The following is a 15,520-nucleotide window of genomic DNA, read 5'->3' as shown; positions in this document are numbered from 1 at the left end:
TTCTATGCTACCCGACAGTGAGAGCAAACAACTCCGCACGCCCAGCATGATGAGCGAGTAGGCGGAGCAGCAAAGTCGTCGTAGGACAAAGCGTTTCTGCGCAAATGCGTCCTTGAACGTTCGCAGAATGGTGTGTCTTGATTCCGTTGCGCAATTCTGTTGGCAAGGAAGTATGGTATGTGAACAACCATCTGCGAAATCAGTGCTAAGGTAGTCGAATGGGCCAGGGGACCCGATTTTTGAGGTCGATGAGGCTCTTCTAGGATAACTTCAGATGCTGGACACGATTATAGCATTTAACATATTGGAAATTTTGAATGTGAACACAGTTTTTGCAAAACGGAACGGTCCTGTTCGTTTCTCATTTCGTCTTCGTAATTCGTTTCTTATTCTCTTGCGTTCATCAAAAGTGAGCTTTGGGTCAGCCAGCAAAAGTCTGTCTTTAGCGGCCGTGAGGAGTGCGGTTAGGTTAGGTACAACCTAAAAGAAAGTTGTCTGATTTGAATGTTCCCATCAACGGATATGATACATGCTGAAATCAACTGCTACAGTTCGTACAAAGATTCCGGATGTGATATTATCACTTCTACAAAACCTGGAGGAAGTACAATCCTAAGCATCCTCTTTGAAACCGTGTCATCGGCAAATCTTCTCTCTCGATTGAGACCCTCAAGTGAGTAAGAATTCGTCTGACTTTGATTGAAGAAATTGCGACGTGTTGCAGAGTGGCGGTGTCGCGGTTCTCGACTATTTCGACAATCATCAGTTTCGTTCCGTCCTGGATTTCACAATCTTTGCAATCGACTCGCACTCACTCGTACATATGACACACAATGTTGGTTCCGCTGGTCTTTATTGTTCGTTACGCCCAGCTGCACGACATCACATCATGAAAACATTTATTCAATAGCATCATCGTTTTTCCTGCACCTCGAGCAGCTGTTTCCAACACCGTTCCAAGGTCGTGAGCAGTGGGGTAACATGCCAATGTTTACGACGACTAGGGAGAGATTAGCGGAACTACTTCGGATCCCGCAATCTACCACTCTTTCTCTAGCTTTTCGCGCGGGTTTCCTCAGCACGTCAGATTCCTGGTATGGTGACTTTAATCGAACTTCTCGGCCCAAGAAGGCTATGTTCAAATTTCCACCTTCCATCTGAGCCGTTGGGACACATTTGGTCAGTTTCCCTCCTGTGACTTTCACACTTCGGAGATAGGCGATCCTACCACAGTAGTCTCCGTGCCTTTGAATCGCTATATCGCGACCAGAAGCCAGTGGTTTTCAGACTGGAGTACGCTTGATGTAATTTCTATGGTCAACGCTTTAGCAAAACATTGCAAACCTTTTTGGCAATAGCATCAACCGTGATGCTCACAGCGTTAACTTATGTCGTGAGTCCAGCCGCAATACTATACGTGGCGAAATAACCAATTTATCCTTTCAAAATATTGCTCGCTGCAAGTCGACTTTTTTGCTGCGCGGAGAAGCCAATCAACACGTCCGGTAGGCCAATTGTCGCCTCCTATTTCCTAGCCTACTAAGCCAATTGTGACCGTATCGAAATCAACGTGGAATCGTGCAGAGATAGCAGAATCACAGCGAAGCCGTACTTTTTGAAAGCTTTCGAGATCGAAATTTGTCCTCTTCTCCTCCCATATACGCTTATTTTCGCAACTATTAAAAACCGATCTTTGGAAACCATTTCCGAACAATTTCGGAAATGGTTTTCTTGTGACTCTTGGTTCCATTTTGAGCAATTTCGAAAATCATTGGAACCTTCTCAACGAAAACTGCATTCATAAACAAGCTTTACGACATACCGGTGTTCAGTAAACCGAATTCTTAAAGTTTTCATATTTGAGAAGGCATAGGTTAGCCACAAGAAGCAGTTTTAGTTTATTCAGATTTTGTTCCAAAAATCTTTCACCAATTTAATTCGTATGGTGTATGTATGCTGCATGTGTTCTTGGCGTATGAAATAACTATGGAAGTAGCCCCGGACTGCTTGAAAACTTGTAAAAAAAAAAGTCGAAAACGTCCACTACCTTTCTATCGCGAAATGACTACGGTCAGATTTTGATGAATTAGTTGCCCTCTGATAGTGGCACTGCAGTCACTGACATTTTGTTTATTCTTGATCGATCTCAGGGTTGTTAGTAAGTTTGGAGAGAACAGAAATGGATTTCACCTCTTTTTAAGAGGTTGATTACTGTGGTTGTGAAGGTTTGGACACACAATATCGCAGGAGGCAGGATGTCTTTAGTCGGTTTACTCTTCCTAGTTTCAGTCTAGAAGAAGGCGACAAGTTGAAAATCTCAGTTATTAGCTCTCACCCACTTCAGCAGTTGGTCTTTGCATATGTGAAGGAGGCGCCGCAGTTCTCAATGGTCAGGACCGGTGGCCACTTAAGTTTGCGTACAATCTTTCTAAGCATGGCACACAAATTTTGTTTCCTCTACCCACTCTTAATCGAACACGCATCCATACTAGTAACTGTGACTTGGACAGTATATTTCATAGTCGCCGTCGAACGTGTTGTGTCGACGCGTGATGACAGGCAATCCTCCTCATCACCGATCGACGGCGCATATGAATAGGTGAGTATGTTTATGTGTATGTGTGTGTGTGTCAATGTGTGCATGTGTGTCTCTATTTCTCACTCCTTTTACTCATCGGGCTTATATATTGTTGATATGGCTCGTTAGGATGTCGACAGAAGTTGGTACTTCGGAATCAGAAGACGGTAAAACAAGCCAATAGGGTGACGCACTGACGCAAAAAAGGGGAACCAAAGAAAAGAAGTTTGATGGCCAATGAAATCGTGAAGAAGAAGTATGACGTTAAAAAAAAACTACCTTAGTGAGGTTTTTTCCTATTATTAGTGTGAAGCAAGAGCCAAGATTGTTAACACTCCGTATCACGGCCAACGTTTCGTCGTCGTCGCCTCTGTTTAAGCCTGGAAAGGCTGGACATTTGTAACATATCTTCTCAGGGGGGCGGTCGTTAGGTACCCGCAGCCGCTGTGACAGCTGATCATTAGGGAAAACGACTGGCAACGGCGATTAATTGCGCTGCGCAGCGTCAGCAGAGGATGGGCGTGGCTTAGTGATCACAGGTAGCTCAACATATGCCCGCTCTGGCCTCCCGACAGCCTCTTCTGCAGGCACTTATCCGGCTTCAGATAATCGGCTGCGGGTACCTAACTATACGCACCCTATCTTCTCAAATGCCTCATCCATTGACAAGATATCGTCTTATAAGATATTACATCCGAAACGAAAAACCAAGGGACCGCATCAGAAGGGCTTTCCGCTCACTCCTTGAAAGTCAAGAAATCATTCATTGGAAATGTGTTTGGGGCAGCCGTAAGGATGACATCTGATGCCCAAGCGAATCAATGCAGTCAATGTAGCGCAACGATGGCAAATTCCAACGGTTACGTTGTTGATCTGGGACGTAGCTGTAGATTACTTGAAAAAGATCAGTTTCTGCTCGTCTTTCATAACGTATGACTTGAGTAGAGCGATACCGACTAGTTTGGTAAGGTGCAACCTCGAAGTGAAAGTTCTCCCACAAATCACAAGAAGCAATTAACTCGAGATAAAATGTGCGATCGCTTCTCCTCAAGTATTGACTGTGTAATATGCACATTTCGAAAGGAGGCCGGCAGCATGATCGATGGTCTATCGTGTCGTCTATCTAATTTCGGACAAAACAAGTGGCAAGCAAAGCATTGGCGAATACTTTGTGTTCGTGTTACAGAACATTGAAATAGGATGAAACCCTCGAACGCAAAGACCATTCTCGGAGCTCATCGGATACAATGTTATGGAGATGCAGGTTTCTCCTTTATGTGGGTCGCATCTTTATTAGTACCAGTGGAGCGATTCTACAACGCGGAGGCCCGCTAACATCACAGTGACGTGGTTACTTGGGTAGGCACAACATTGTGGGCTTTTTTGGTTTTTGTTTTTGTAACACCTTAGGAAACGATGACTTGTTCTGGATGAGGCATTTGAGAGGATATGTTACAAACGTTCTGACTTTCCTAAATACTTACTAAATATGGTTCTGACGAAGGTGACGACGCCGAAACTTCACTCATAATAGGGAATGTTAACAATCTTGGCTTTTGCTTCATATTTATAATCTACAAGTTGCACTTCATGCCGAGATTCAGAGAAGATCGAAATTTTATGCTCCTGAGAGTCTTTCCGTTCTGGTGTTAGTGATATGCTGTGAAACTCTTGCCATATTTAGTATGGAGGTGATACTAGCAAGTGAGTGTAGGTGCAAAATCAATTTTCTAAAAGCAGTGTGGTACTTCACCTTTAATGTACCCCACCACCGAGTCACAGACTGAAAAAGAACAAGAAGAAATCTAAGTTTGGAAAAACTGCAAATATCTGCGCCGTTCTTTGTTGACTTCAAGGATACTGATTAGCGGTACTTCACTGATAAATATTTGTTGCTTTCACTGTCTTCATCACCTCCAGAGCCGCTGAACTTCATGCAACCGAAATAAGTGAACTCGCTTCTCGTTGGCAAAAACATTTAGATTCTAATGTCTTTCATTTCGATTAATAACGTTTTCTCTGAGCCTTGATATACCGCTTTTAACTTACAGATCAAAATCGTGCATTATATTCCGAACCATCTAATATATTTCCAGAGCTTATTTTCCACTTTGCTTAAAGGCATCACCTCACGAATCTGAGGTGGTACGGATTTCAGGTGGAGTATTCGTAACGGGATAGCAGATTATGGAGAGGGGTGTGATTCCATCCATTTCTTTCTAGTTGCCGTAAAAAACAGCCCGGAAGATGCGGTGCGCGCACAAGGCTGCAGCCGAACTCGTTGTAGAAAATAGTGCGCCGGAATGCTTGAAGCTGTATCTTCCGGGCTGTTTTTACGGCAATTAAGAAGAAATGAACGCAATCACTCTTCTCTCAATAATCTACGATCCTGTATACGAATATTCCACCCGAAATCCCACGAATCTGGGGTGGTACAGATTTCTTTAAGTCCTCTCTAAAGAAACAGTGTTCTTTTAATGAATTTTTACCTGGATCGCCAATCTGAGGGGGGGGGGCAAACTAAGAGTAGACGGTATTTCAGCAATCGCTGAATAAAATCCCCCTTAAAATGCATAATCATCTTTTGTTAGCAGCTGTTAAAATAGTATACGCTCTCACTTCACTCGCATGCAATTTCTGAGGTGATATCCGCCTATAAAAAAAGATACAACACGTGAGAAATTCTGACCGTTGCTTTGGTAAGTTAACAAGTATTTACATTTCCGATATTAAACATATTTTTCCTGCCATAGAGACGCATCACTCAACATAGTTGGCGTTGGGCGTTATGTTAGTTTTTAGTTATCTATCTAATGAATGCCTTCAGTTCACACTGAGTCTCACAGAAGCACGGCTATGTATGTAACGTCTGACAGCAAAGACGACTGGAAATTTGTAACGAAACGGGACAGACTGATGCAGGAACAAAAGTAGTCTTAATTTTCCGATGAACCCAGGAGTCAGTCAGCAATTCTTGCTTCCTTTATTCTCATAATAGTTTTGATAGATTACGATCTCGAGCTTAATTTTACTCCTTTTTTTGCTCTTCTTTCCCGAGTTGTTATATTCTCGTGTTTTTTTTTCTTAAAATTTCTCGTATTTCGTCATCCCACGGCGGATATTTTTTTCAAATTTAGGCTCAAACCTATGCATGGGTCGAAGTGGATATTGCAGATGTTCTTCTTCCTGTATAATCTAAGAAAACATTGACGGAGGTCGTAGTGAGAAGACGCATAATTCATACATTATTTAAACTTCAATAACTCTAGCCCGAAAAATCTCCAACATCTCAAAATTTCAAACTTTTTCTCGCATTCTTTTTGGTGTACATTCGGCGTCTAACGGTTTCTCAAATTAAATAGTGCATGCTCACGTTTGAATTTTAGTGGATAGGAACTTCATAATCCAGTTCCCATCTTTTTTGGTTGCCTCGCAAGCCGTTTAGGTGGGAACAACTTTTTATGTGAACTGTTTTTTTTTATGTTGGTCCTTCCGACTCCTGAAGATCACTGGTTACGACTATTTAGGTAGTTTCTCACTTTTATACCTGGAAAATTTGATAGAACAATATGACCTATGATTTCTGGTTGTTTTTCGTGCCATCTTTTTTCAGTACCTAAAATGTGTATAGTTGGGTCAAACGACACGTAGCGCAGACACTCGCGTAAGCGGCAGCGTTCGAAGCGAGGCGGTGGAGCGTGGCGGTTGAGATCGTGCAAAGATCTTCTCTACCGCCACCCATTTTTGCAGTTTGCCATAGTCCCTCCTCAATTCCAACGGCTGTCTCTACCGCACCGCTCCGAGCGCAGATGCTTACGCAACTTTTCGTGCTTCAAGTCGTTTTACCCGGCTATACACATTCTTTTTTTAAAATCTGCATTGCATATAGTCGGGTCAAAACGACATGAATCTCGAGTGTGGTTGCGGTGCATTTGCGTACGCGCTCGAAACGGCGCGGTGGAGGCAGTAGTTGGAACCGAGGCGGGACCGCGAACTGCAGCGATGGGTGGTGCCAACAAGGGTTTCACCACGCTGCTAGCCACTACGCTCCACTGAAGCGTCTCGAAAGAAGCCGAGTACGTAATTTTGTGCGTGCATCATGTCGTTTTGACCTTACCATACACTTTGTCGATTTTCGCATTCTTAGTCAAGTTTACAGAGTAGTGTGCACTAAGAAAAGTTCCGAAGCGTTCGGAGTTGTAAAATCACTCTTAATAACCTTGTACATGTTTATTTAGTACAATCGTTCATTCTGCTGTCATCTCATGACATTACGTAAGTTTTTAATTTTCGATTTACCACCACATGCCCGTGTACTTCCATTTTTCGTTTTACATTCCGCCGTTCTGAAAGTGTTCATATAACTAAGCTCGAAAACTATCCTCACTGAGTATTAACCAGTTGATATCACGGACAGCAACTGTGGGAGCAGATCATACAACACTCTACATAAATTTTGGGCGGAAGACTAGGTCTTTAAAATAATACAGCAGAACAGCGATAATCTTTTCGATAATTTCTGGGATACCTCGCAGAAGAAATTAGACCTATGGTGTGCGTGTGAGATTGGCTCACGAAATATGGGATTTATACCCAAGAAAAATGCAGTGGTTCAGTGGTTGAATATTTATCAAAATACAGAAAGTCAAGAACACAGAAGAATGCCGGCCTGCTCCGGCTAGTACATGAACGAGATGCTCACAAACCCGCCGCCTCCTTGCCATATGGTCGGCAAGGAGGGGACAGTATCGCGTCGAACAATAAACTATCAAAGGTCGTGTTCCGAGGTCGGAACACTCCGGCGACACAGCAAAAAAGTATATATATATATATATATATATACATTGCATAATGAAATATATCGTAGTAGCATGTAGTTTTCCGAATCTTCTTTCCCGGAGAATGTCGAGTCCAATATTTTCTTGAGTTGACGAGTGGTGACCTTGCAGTTGGGTTGGACGGAGACGAGTAGAAAATGGTTGGAAGACCGCGGATGCTGATCAAAAGCATGATATGCGGTAAACCACAATGCACGCAGTTGATGCCGTAGTCTTTCGTATTACGAACTGTGTATTTGAAGTGCTGTGCAGCACCTACCTGCGCAGGCGCAAAGCAGTTTCAGTAGAAGAATTGTTATGGAAACAGCAGTTTTTAGCAGTGTAACGACAATTTTTATCAATAGTATAAGGTGGGCTGGTGGGCCCAGCACATAGGTGATCCCTATTGTTATTGCCATGGCACCTAGCGTTCCAAGGAACAAATTCCAGTGTTCTTTAAGAACTTTCAAGAGTGGCTGAAGATCAGGTAGATCAAATTTTCCAAAGTATTCGCTTGAGCTTTCTCTGCTATTTTCTTCGGAATAAACCTGGCTTCTCTTACTTCTGGGATGGTATACAAGTGTTCCATGTAGATCAAATGTGATTTCATGCCCATTGCAAGACGTATAACACTTTTGCTGTATCAGAGCGTTACTAAACTCCAGATATACTACATTAGTTTTGTTCGATGGTCCACATTCGATGGAGAACATTTGAGATTCGCACTGGACAGTTGCCCAGGCATTGATGCGAGTTATGCACGAGACTTTAACTTGTGCTCCTTCAAGGCAATTATAGCAGCCTTTTATTTCTTCAAATGTTACATCACAAGATTGTTCTATGATGTAATGCGCGCTGTTGAACATAAGGCTTGACTCAAGAACAATAGTGGTTTCGTGTTGATGAGTATAGGCGTTGATATTTCCTTCTTCTAACCTTATTTCTGTGAATGGGGTTTTAATGGGAAGTACATTTGTGATCTCTTCACGCAGGTTCCTAATAGAACCTAGTGGACACTTGCATCCTCTAGGAGCCTTTAGATTTTCACAAGTACAAACCATGTGATTTTCGTATTTTGAAAATTCTTCTTTCGCTTGGATATATAACTCGCATTCCACAGGGAGACTAAAATCGTTTGGCAACATTAGTGCCCCGTTTTCGGAAACCGAATCTTCTGTCCGTTAGAGGAAAATGTGGTTTTTGAATTGAAACTGCGGTAATCGATAGCTCAGTGTACTTGTGAGTGACATAGGATACGTCGTTATTTCAATGTCGACCTGCACTGTTGGCGTCCACTCCATGCAGCGCACTATTTCAAACACTGACTTACTTTTTGGTACTTGCGCCAGACGCAAGAATGAGCATGCTGGCATTTGGGAGAAGATATCCGCAGACAATACCGCCGCATGTTTCTTCACATGCAATGTATCCTGGATACTTTGAGGCCATATCTAAATCTGGTATAGTATTATTTGGATACATTCTATTACAAATATTTTGTGTGCAGGATCCCATCTGAGCGCATCTCGTGGTGCGAAAAAATTTGTGCATCGTGTCTCTTGTGAAGAAAAATGAAAGTTTGCTGCAATTGAGTTTTATGCCGTTATTTTCATTCTTATCATACCCACTGTAGTATTTAAGTGGTTGATTTGAATACAGATTTCTGAATGAATTCTGTTAAAGAGTATTTCTTGTCTCAATTCGAATAGACATTTGCCTCTTGACGTGCACACCATTTCTGCGGTGTGCCTTGTGTAACCATGTTGACAAGCGAATGTAGCACTTTTGAATGCTAAAGTGAACAAAGTGACTACTATTAAAGTGTTTGCAATTAGAGGAGATGGTTTGAACGTACTCAGTTCGCACTCAATTTGTACATTAGTACTTCTCCGCCTTTGTTTTCGGCATTTGCGTATGGACCACACCATACCAATCATTGCTACGGGAATAGAATACAAGATTATGGATACAGTAAGAATGGCGCCAAATGGCCAACAATGTGGATTTCCTAAGAGTGCTCTACTCAATATTGTTGAAGATGCTGCGCAAAATTCATGACGCTCACATTGTTATTACTTCGTTTCTCAAGTAGAAACGTAGTTTTACCGTTACAGGCTTGTCCAATGGTGAAACAGGAAGAGTATACCTAATTTCTTCCGTAACATTTTTGAATGACTTGCATTCATGATCAAATCACAATTCGAATTGTCCTCTAGGAGGTGTAATAAACGCGATACCTTCATTACAAGTAATACTGGTGTTTGGTTGCGCATTACCAGGGTTGATTAGAAACAAGGATAACATTGCCGTTATTAGGCAGGATACTGTTGATCGTGCAGATGTAGGTGTCATCGATCTGTCGAGGTCTGTTTCGAATTCTCGAATGACGTCTAAAGCGCGAGATTTGGAGGTTCTCGCTAGATGATTCCTAGATTGAGTTGTGGTTGGGATATGGATATCATTATCCATGATCTCAGAGTTTCGTTCAACAGATTGTTGGTTGTCAGGCACTGAACGAATTTCTAGAGGGTATATTTTATTAACTGGTCTCTGCAAAATTTTGCGGCTAGGCATTAGAATTTTTGCGGACCTTATCATGCCGTCTGCGCTTCGTACTAAATCTTCTATTTTACCGTATACCCATTGTGCTCTGGGCAGTAATTCCTGTTCAACCAAAACAATTTCGCCGACTTGTGGGATTTTACTCACATGACGTTTCTGATTCAATTGACATCTATGGCTGTCACGTAAAATAGTAAGATATTCAGTGTTCCATTTCTCCCAGAACTTTGTTGCAATGTTTTCTGAAGATACAAGCGCTTCGTAAGCTTGAGCAGCTGTCTGTATCAACTCTGGCTCAAATGTGAGATCGTTTCTGAGTTTTGACATTTCTGAGTTTGGAATTGAGAATTTGAAATTTCCTTGTAGAAAATCAATAGGTCTGAGTGAAATTTCAGAAAGATCAGTTGCTGAGAGTTTTGTGAGTGGACGTGTGTTTATAACTGCCTCTATACGAGTGACTACAGTAGTCATCTGTTCAAATGACAGTTTCTTTCTTCCAACTGACTCTTGGAAGCTTCTTTTCACAGATCCAACAAGCCTTTCCCATACACCACCCATCCATGGAGATGCTGGTGGGTTAAAAATCCATCTAATGCCTTCCGAGGCATAGTAATTCATTACTGAATTCCCTGTTGTTTCATCACTTTCGAACAACTTTTCAATTATTTTCTGACCAAGTTTGAAATTTGATCCACAGTCTGTTCTCATTAAAAGAGGTACACCTCTACGTGATACAAATCGAATAAAACTATTGAGAAACGCTCCTGTACTGAGGCTTTCTACCACTTCCAAATGGATTGCTCTGATTGCAAGACAGGCGTAGAGACATATATACATCCTTTCATTCCTGTTGGATAGAAATGGTCCCATAAAATCACATCCTACGTTTTGAAACGGTTTGCTTATTGTCACCCTATCTGATGGTAGTGGTGGCATCTCTGGAGCTCCAAAAGGCATACCTTGGCATCTCTTACAAATAGTACAATCTTTTATGTACTTCTTAATTGCTCTTGATGGCTGCGGAATCCAATATTTCTGTCTAGCCAGAGACAGTATGTGATCTTTGCCACAGTGAGCATTGTTGCAATGCAAGTCTATAATAATGAGTCTAACAAGGTCAGAGTCATTATCGATATAAATAGGCATTTTTGTATCTAAAGGTAGATTTGCATTTCGAATTCTTGATTTGTATCTTATGATTCCATTTTCATCTTTTACGATTATTTGGTTCGGAAACCGTTTTTGCAGTTTTCTCATGTTGACATTCTTATGAAATGATGCTATGATTAATTTCTCACTTAAGCGCATCTCTTCGCAGTCAATTAGCGATTCCGGGTCAAAGTGCGAGACTGTAGATATTGCAATTGATGTCAATCTAGTAGTATTACATCGATTGATCCATTTGTGCAGCACTTTCGCAACTTTAGATACAGTTCGTAACGCTGTCCTGAAGCGTGAAAATCTCGATAGATCTACGAACATTGAGTTCGCATTATCATTATTACTCTCAGACTCTTCAACATGGGGATTTTCAAATGTTTCCATTTCTTCCATAATTTCTTTTCCATTCAAAGTATCGATAGAGCGTAGTTTCCAGCTAGATGGCTCTAGAGCCAGCCATTGCGGTCCTCTCACCCAGTTGTGTGAGTCGAGTTGAGATGATGTAAGACCTCGCGTCCCTGCATCTGCTGGATTGGTGTGTGTTGGAACATGGAAAAAGTTCACGGAAATTCCTTTGCTCTCAACCTGAGATTTAATTTTTTCAATTCGGTCTTTCTGATTGATTATGAAAGTTGGAAGTTTTCGAGAGGAATTAATCCATTGTAGGGCAATTTCACTATCAGTGACAAGATTGAAGTGATCTATATTGTGATCAAGATTTTGTAAGATACTCTTTCCCAATCCCATTCCAGTAACTATTCCAAGCAATTCTAACCTTGGAGTTGTTTGCCGGCATTTTTTAGGAGTAAACTTTGACTTTCCGCAAATCAATTACGTGACCTCGTTAGTGTCATTATGCCGCAGGAAGGCGCAACTTGATATAGCAAGATTGCTTGCATCACAAAATATCCATAAATCTGTTTTTGAAGTGTGAAGGTTTCGCACTTCTGTGAGCTGATACTCGCACCATTAATCTCTTTGCAGATGGAGTTCCATCTACTAGTCACTGTTACTGTTACTTACTACTTAGTTACTGGATTAACATAGTCATTCCACTTAATTCCAGTGTCATAGATTTCTCGCATTAGCGACTTCAGCTTGATAAACAATGGCGCAGTTACACCTATAGCATCGTATACAGAATTTATTATACTAACCACATCTCGCTTAGTAAGTAATGTTTTCGACGGAATATTTACTTTCACGTTAAACAGATCAGTTTCTGTGTTATATTTAACACCTAGGAACTTGATATCACCAGAAGGTGATTTGGCTTTCTCATGGATTCCTTCATTTACTATCTGAGAATTTGACACATATTCTCGTAGGTTCATACCAATTTCCTTGAAAAGATTTTTTGATTCGACATACTTCTTCAAAGCTTCCTGCTCAGTTGCAGCTGTCAATAAAATATTATCAACATAAATGTTTCTTGCTATTTCATGTGAAAGTGGGGTATTCTCTGCATTTAAGTAAGCAAGAATTGCTATATTCAATATGCTCAGAGATGCAATAACGCCGAATGGCAAACGGTTAAATCTGTAAACAATTATGTTGTCCTTTGTCGGCATGCGACTGATGTCTTTGACCCACAGAAAGCGACAAAGGTCTTTGTGCTCGTTTACGATTCTGATCTGAGTGAATGCAGCTTCGATATCGCACGTTAATATAAACTTGCTAACTCGACTGCGAATAAGGATATCATGAATTTTATTAACGAAAGATTCACCGGTGTGAATTACATCATTTAATGATAGTTTACCTCTTTGTTCCGAGGATGCATCAAATACGATTCTGAGAGGTTTCGTTTTTGAAGGTTTCCACACTCCGGAGTGTGGCATATAATAGGTGCCAGCCGCGTTTTTGTCTGGTTCATGTACCTCTTCGATTATGGAATCTTTGAGGTAATCATTGAATATTTTGTTGTACCCCGACCTTCGCTCTTTGTTGGTGGCCAGCTGTCTCTGTAAGGACTCGAGCCTACGGTATGCCATCGCGTAATTATCGGATATATCGATTACGCTTTCCTTAAGGGGAAAGGGTGCAGTTACAACACTGTTCTTAAATGATATAGTTTTCGAGTACTTTTCAAAATACTCAAATGTTTTTTCATCATTTGAAAATTCATTGGTGGAAATTCCTATTCCATCCAATTCGAAAATCTTCTGAAGTATATCTGCTTCACTTGGCTTCTGAACGAGCGTAAGACTATGGGTAATCTCTTCGCTACTTACATTTACCGCACTTGTACTGCGACCATAAAGAGTTGGACCTACTAATGTTCTGGCAAGATATGGTCCCGACGGTAGTTTTGTTCTAGTGCTACTCATAACAAATTCGTAGTAGTAATCTAATCCAGTTAGAATTTGTGGATTTTGGTGTTCACCTCTCAATCTTGGATTGGACAAACAAATATCGTTATCCTGAATGAAGGAACTGCTTATCTTGTTCTAAAAGATATGCTGAACGAAAACCGTTAGTTATCACGGGTTTTGTTTGTACCGTTAGATGAATCTCTTTTCCAAAAACTGTAGAGATTTTCAATGGAACAAAGAACGTTTTAAATTTCTCAGTATGGCCACCAATGCCAGACATGGTGCATATTTCCGTTTTTTGCTTTGAGAGTCCAAATTCCTCTGCTGTACGTTCGTTTATTATAGTTCTCTGTGCACCAGTATCGAAAAACATAAGAACTCGCTCATATTGGCCTGTTTTGTTATTCCACATATTTGCTTCGGCAGTCATGAGCACTACTTGGTCTTTTGTGGTATTGTCGTTAGAATCGACTTTCACGAAAGAATCACTTTGAATTGGATTTTCAGTGTGTACATTCGAAGTTCGATCTCGTTGACGAACGTCATTTGAGGTGCGATTGCGCAATCCGGCATTATTCCCTCTTATTTCGCCAGTAGGGGGTCTTCTGTTGCTTGTTGCTGCATTGTTACCAAAACGCAATCGATTTTGCTGATTTGTAACATTCTCGGATGATCTTGTAAAACATAAGCTTTGACTATGCATCCTTCCACAGTGGGGACAGTTCGGTCTACTACACTGATTACTTTTGTGCTGGCCGCTGAAGCATTTCCAACAGCGATTGGAGTTAATCACAACGTTCCTCTTTTGTTGGATATCTGTTACGGTTCTGCAATTATGAGCAGAATGCTCAGAGCTGTCACAGAAAATACACTGCCTATCATTTTTTCTTGTCTCTGACCTATGCAGAGTTTGATTCCTTTTTATTTCTGTGTTTTCGGTCTTAAAACGACCTTTTAATCTTGATTCAACGAATTTTTTTTAGCGTTGATCTCTTTTTCGAGTTGCTCCATAACGTTTTCTACTTTTACGTCTTCCTTTTCTTGGATCGATATAAGGACATTTTTCACAATATTGTACGGAAACTTCTCCAGTATTCTTTCTGTCCACATGGCATCTTGTGTATTGGATATATCCTGGCCCGCCGATACCATTTGGTTAATCAACATTCTTATTTTGTCGAAAATATATGTGCAATTCTCGACATTATTCCTTTCACATGGAAGATCGATTAGTTTCTGCACGATCTTTGCTCTATTTATAGGTTTGTTACCATATTTTTTCTTTATAGTTTCAACCATCCATTTATAATTCTGCGGAATTAATTGTATCCCTTTGATGGTCATTTCCGCTCTTCCTCGAAGACTATCTTTGAGAAGAATCATTTTCTCAACTGTACTCAGTACTTTATTTTGGTGTACCAAAGTTTCATAAACTGCCCAGAAACCTGGAAATTCTTCTTCATCTCCCCAAAACCTAGGAAGTTTCATTTGACTTGGTTTGAGAGTTCTACATATGAACTCTTCTTCGATCGCAGCTCTGCTAGTATCAGAATGATCCTCTGACAGCCATAATGCGTCATCTGGATTGAAGGTTTCGTCATTACTTTGATCTCTTGCCGTTCTGGCACTTCCCGTTTGTGGCGATTGATTATTTGCATCTTCAAGGTGCGTTACTATTCGTTGGTTTCTATGCGATTTATTCCCAACTTCCTTGCAAATTTATCAGCTTGACTTGCTGCTTCTGTGGCTCTTGCTTCTAGCATGAATATCATTTCATTTGCTCTTGCCATGATATCAGTGAATTTTGTTTCACTTTCAATTTCCTCGATTTCTTTTTCGAGGTCCTTTTTGTTGCCTTTTGTTTTGGAATCATTGTATTCCATCTGCAGTTTGTCTATCAGTGACTAAAGACTGAGTTTCTACTCTGTTCGATAGTTTTTGTCGGCAAGGAGGGGACAGTATCGCGTCGAACAATAAACTATCAATGGTCGTGTTCCGAGGTCGGAACATATGGTTGCTTTATTTATTTGTGATTTCTGCATGCGCACAGAGCTCCTGGGATGGTCCCCGTGAAAAAAGCATTAGCA

At 41.0% G+C, this 15,520-nt stretch overlaps 4 protein-coding genes across 5 annotated transcripts; all 4 read right to left on the bottom strand.

Moving 5' to 3' along the window:
- Positions 1 to 2: 2 nt before the first annotated feature.
- Positions 3 to 8,844, bottom strand: RB195_018906 (uncharacterized protein; the record flags this gene model as incomplete). The annotated part of the gene is made up of 3 exons (XM_064186533.1): positions 3 to 277; positions 7,676 to 8,520; positions 8,726 to 8,844. 3 exons carry the CDS (start codon positions 8,842 to 8,844, stop codon positions 3 to 5), a joined length of 1,239 nt encoding a protein of 412 aa, XP_064042414.1.
- A 744-nt stretch (positions 8,845 to 9,588) lies between these two features.
- RB195_018905 (uncharacterized protein) lies at positions 9,589 to 11,865 on the bottom strand (the record flags this gene model as incomplete). Its single annotated transcript, XM_064186532.1, has 1 exon — positions 9,589 to 11,865. The coding sequence occupies one exon, from the start codon at positions 11,863 to 11,865 to the stop codon at positions 9,589 to 9,591; it is 2,277 nt and encodes a 758-aa protein (XP_064042413.1).
- A 275-nt stretch (positions 11,866 to 12,140) lies between these two features.
- RB195_018904 (uncharacterized protein) lies at positions 12,141 to 14,136 on the bottom strand (the record flags this gene model as incomplete). 2 transcript variants are annotated; one of them, XM_064186530.1, is made up of 2 exons in its annotated part: positions 12,141 to 13,541; positions 13,621 to 14,136. In XM_064186530.1, 2 exons carry the CDS (start codon positions 14,134 to 14,136, stop codon positions 12,141 to 12,143), a joined length of 1,917 nt encoding a protein of 638 aa, XP_064042411.1. The 2 variants fall into 2 exon arrangements, with proteins under 2 accessions (XP_064042411.1, XP_064042412.1); XM_064186531.1 differs by lacking the exon at positions 13,621 to 14,136 and having other exon boundaries at positions 12,141 to 13,112.
- A 251-nt stretch (positions 14,137 to 14,387) lies between these two features.
- On the bottom strand, positions 14,388 to 15,316 carry RB195_018903 (uncharacterized protein; the record flags this gene model as incomplete). The annotated part of the gene is made up of 2 exons (XM_064186529.1): positions 14,388 to 15,091; positions 15,166 to 15,316. 2 exons carry the CDS (start codon positions 15,314 to 15,316, stop codon positions 14,388 to 14,390), a joined length of 855 nt encoding a protein of 284 aa, XP_064042410.1.
- Positions 15,317 to 15,520: the final 204 nt, after the last annotated feature.

Source organism: Necator americanus, chromosome II, assembly GCF_031761385.1.
Source record: "Necator americanus strain Aroian chromosome II, whole genome shotgun sequence".
Taxonomy (NCBI): Eukaryota; Metazoa; Nematoda; class Chromadorea; order Rhabditida; family Ancylostomatidae; genus Necator; species Necator americanus.
The sequence above is the reverse complement of the archived record's forward strand: the minus strand, read 5'-3'. Positions and strand labels throughout refer to the sequence as shown.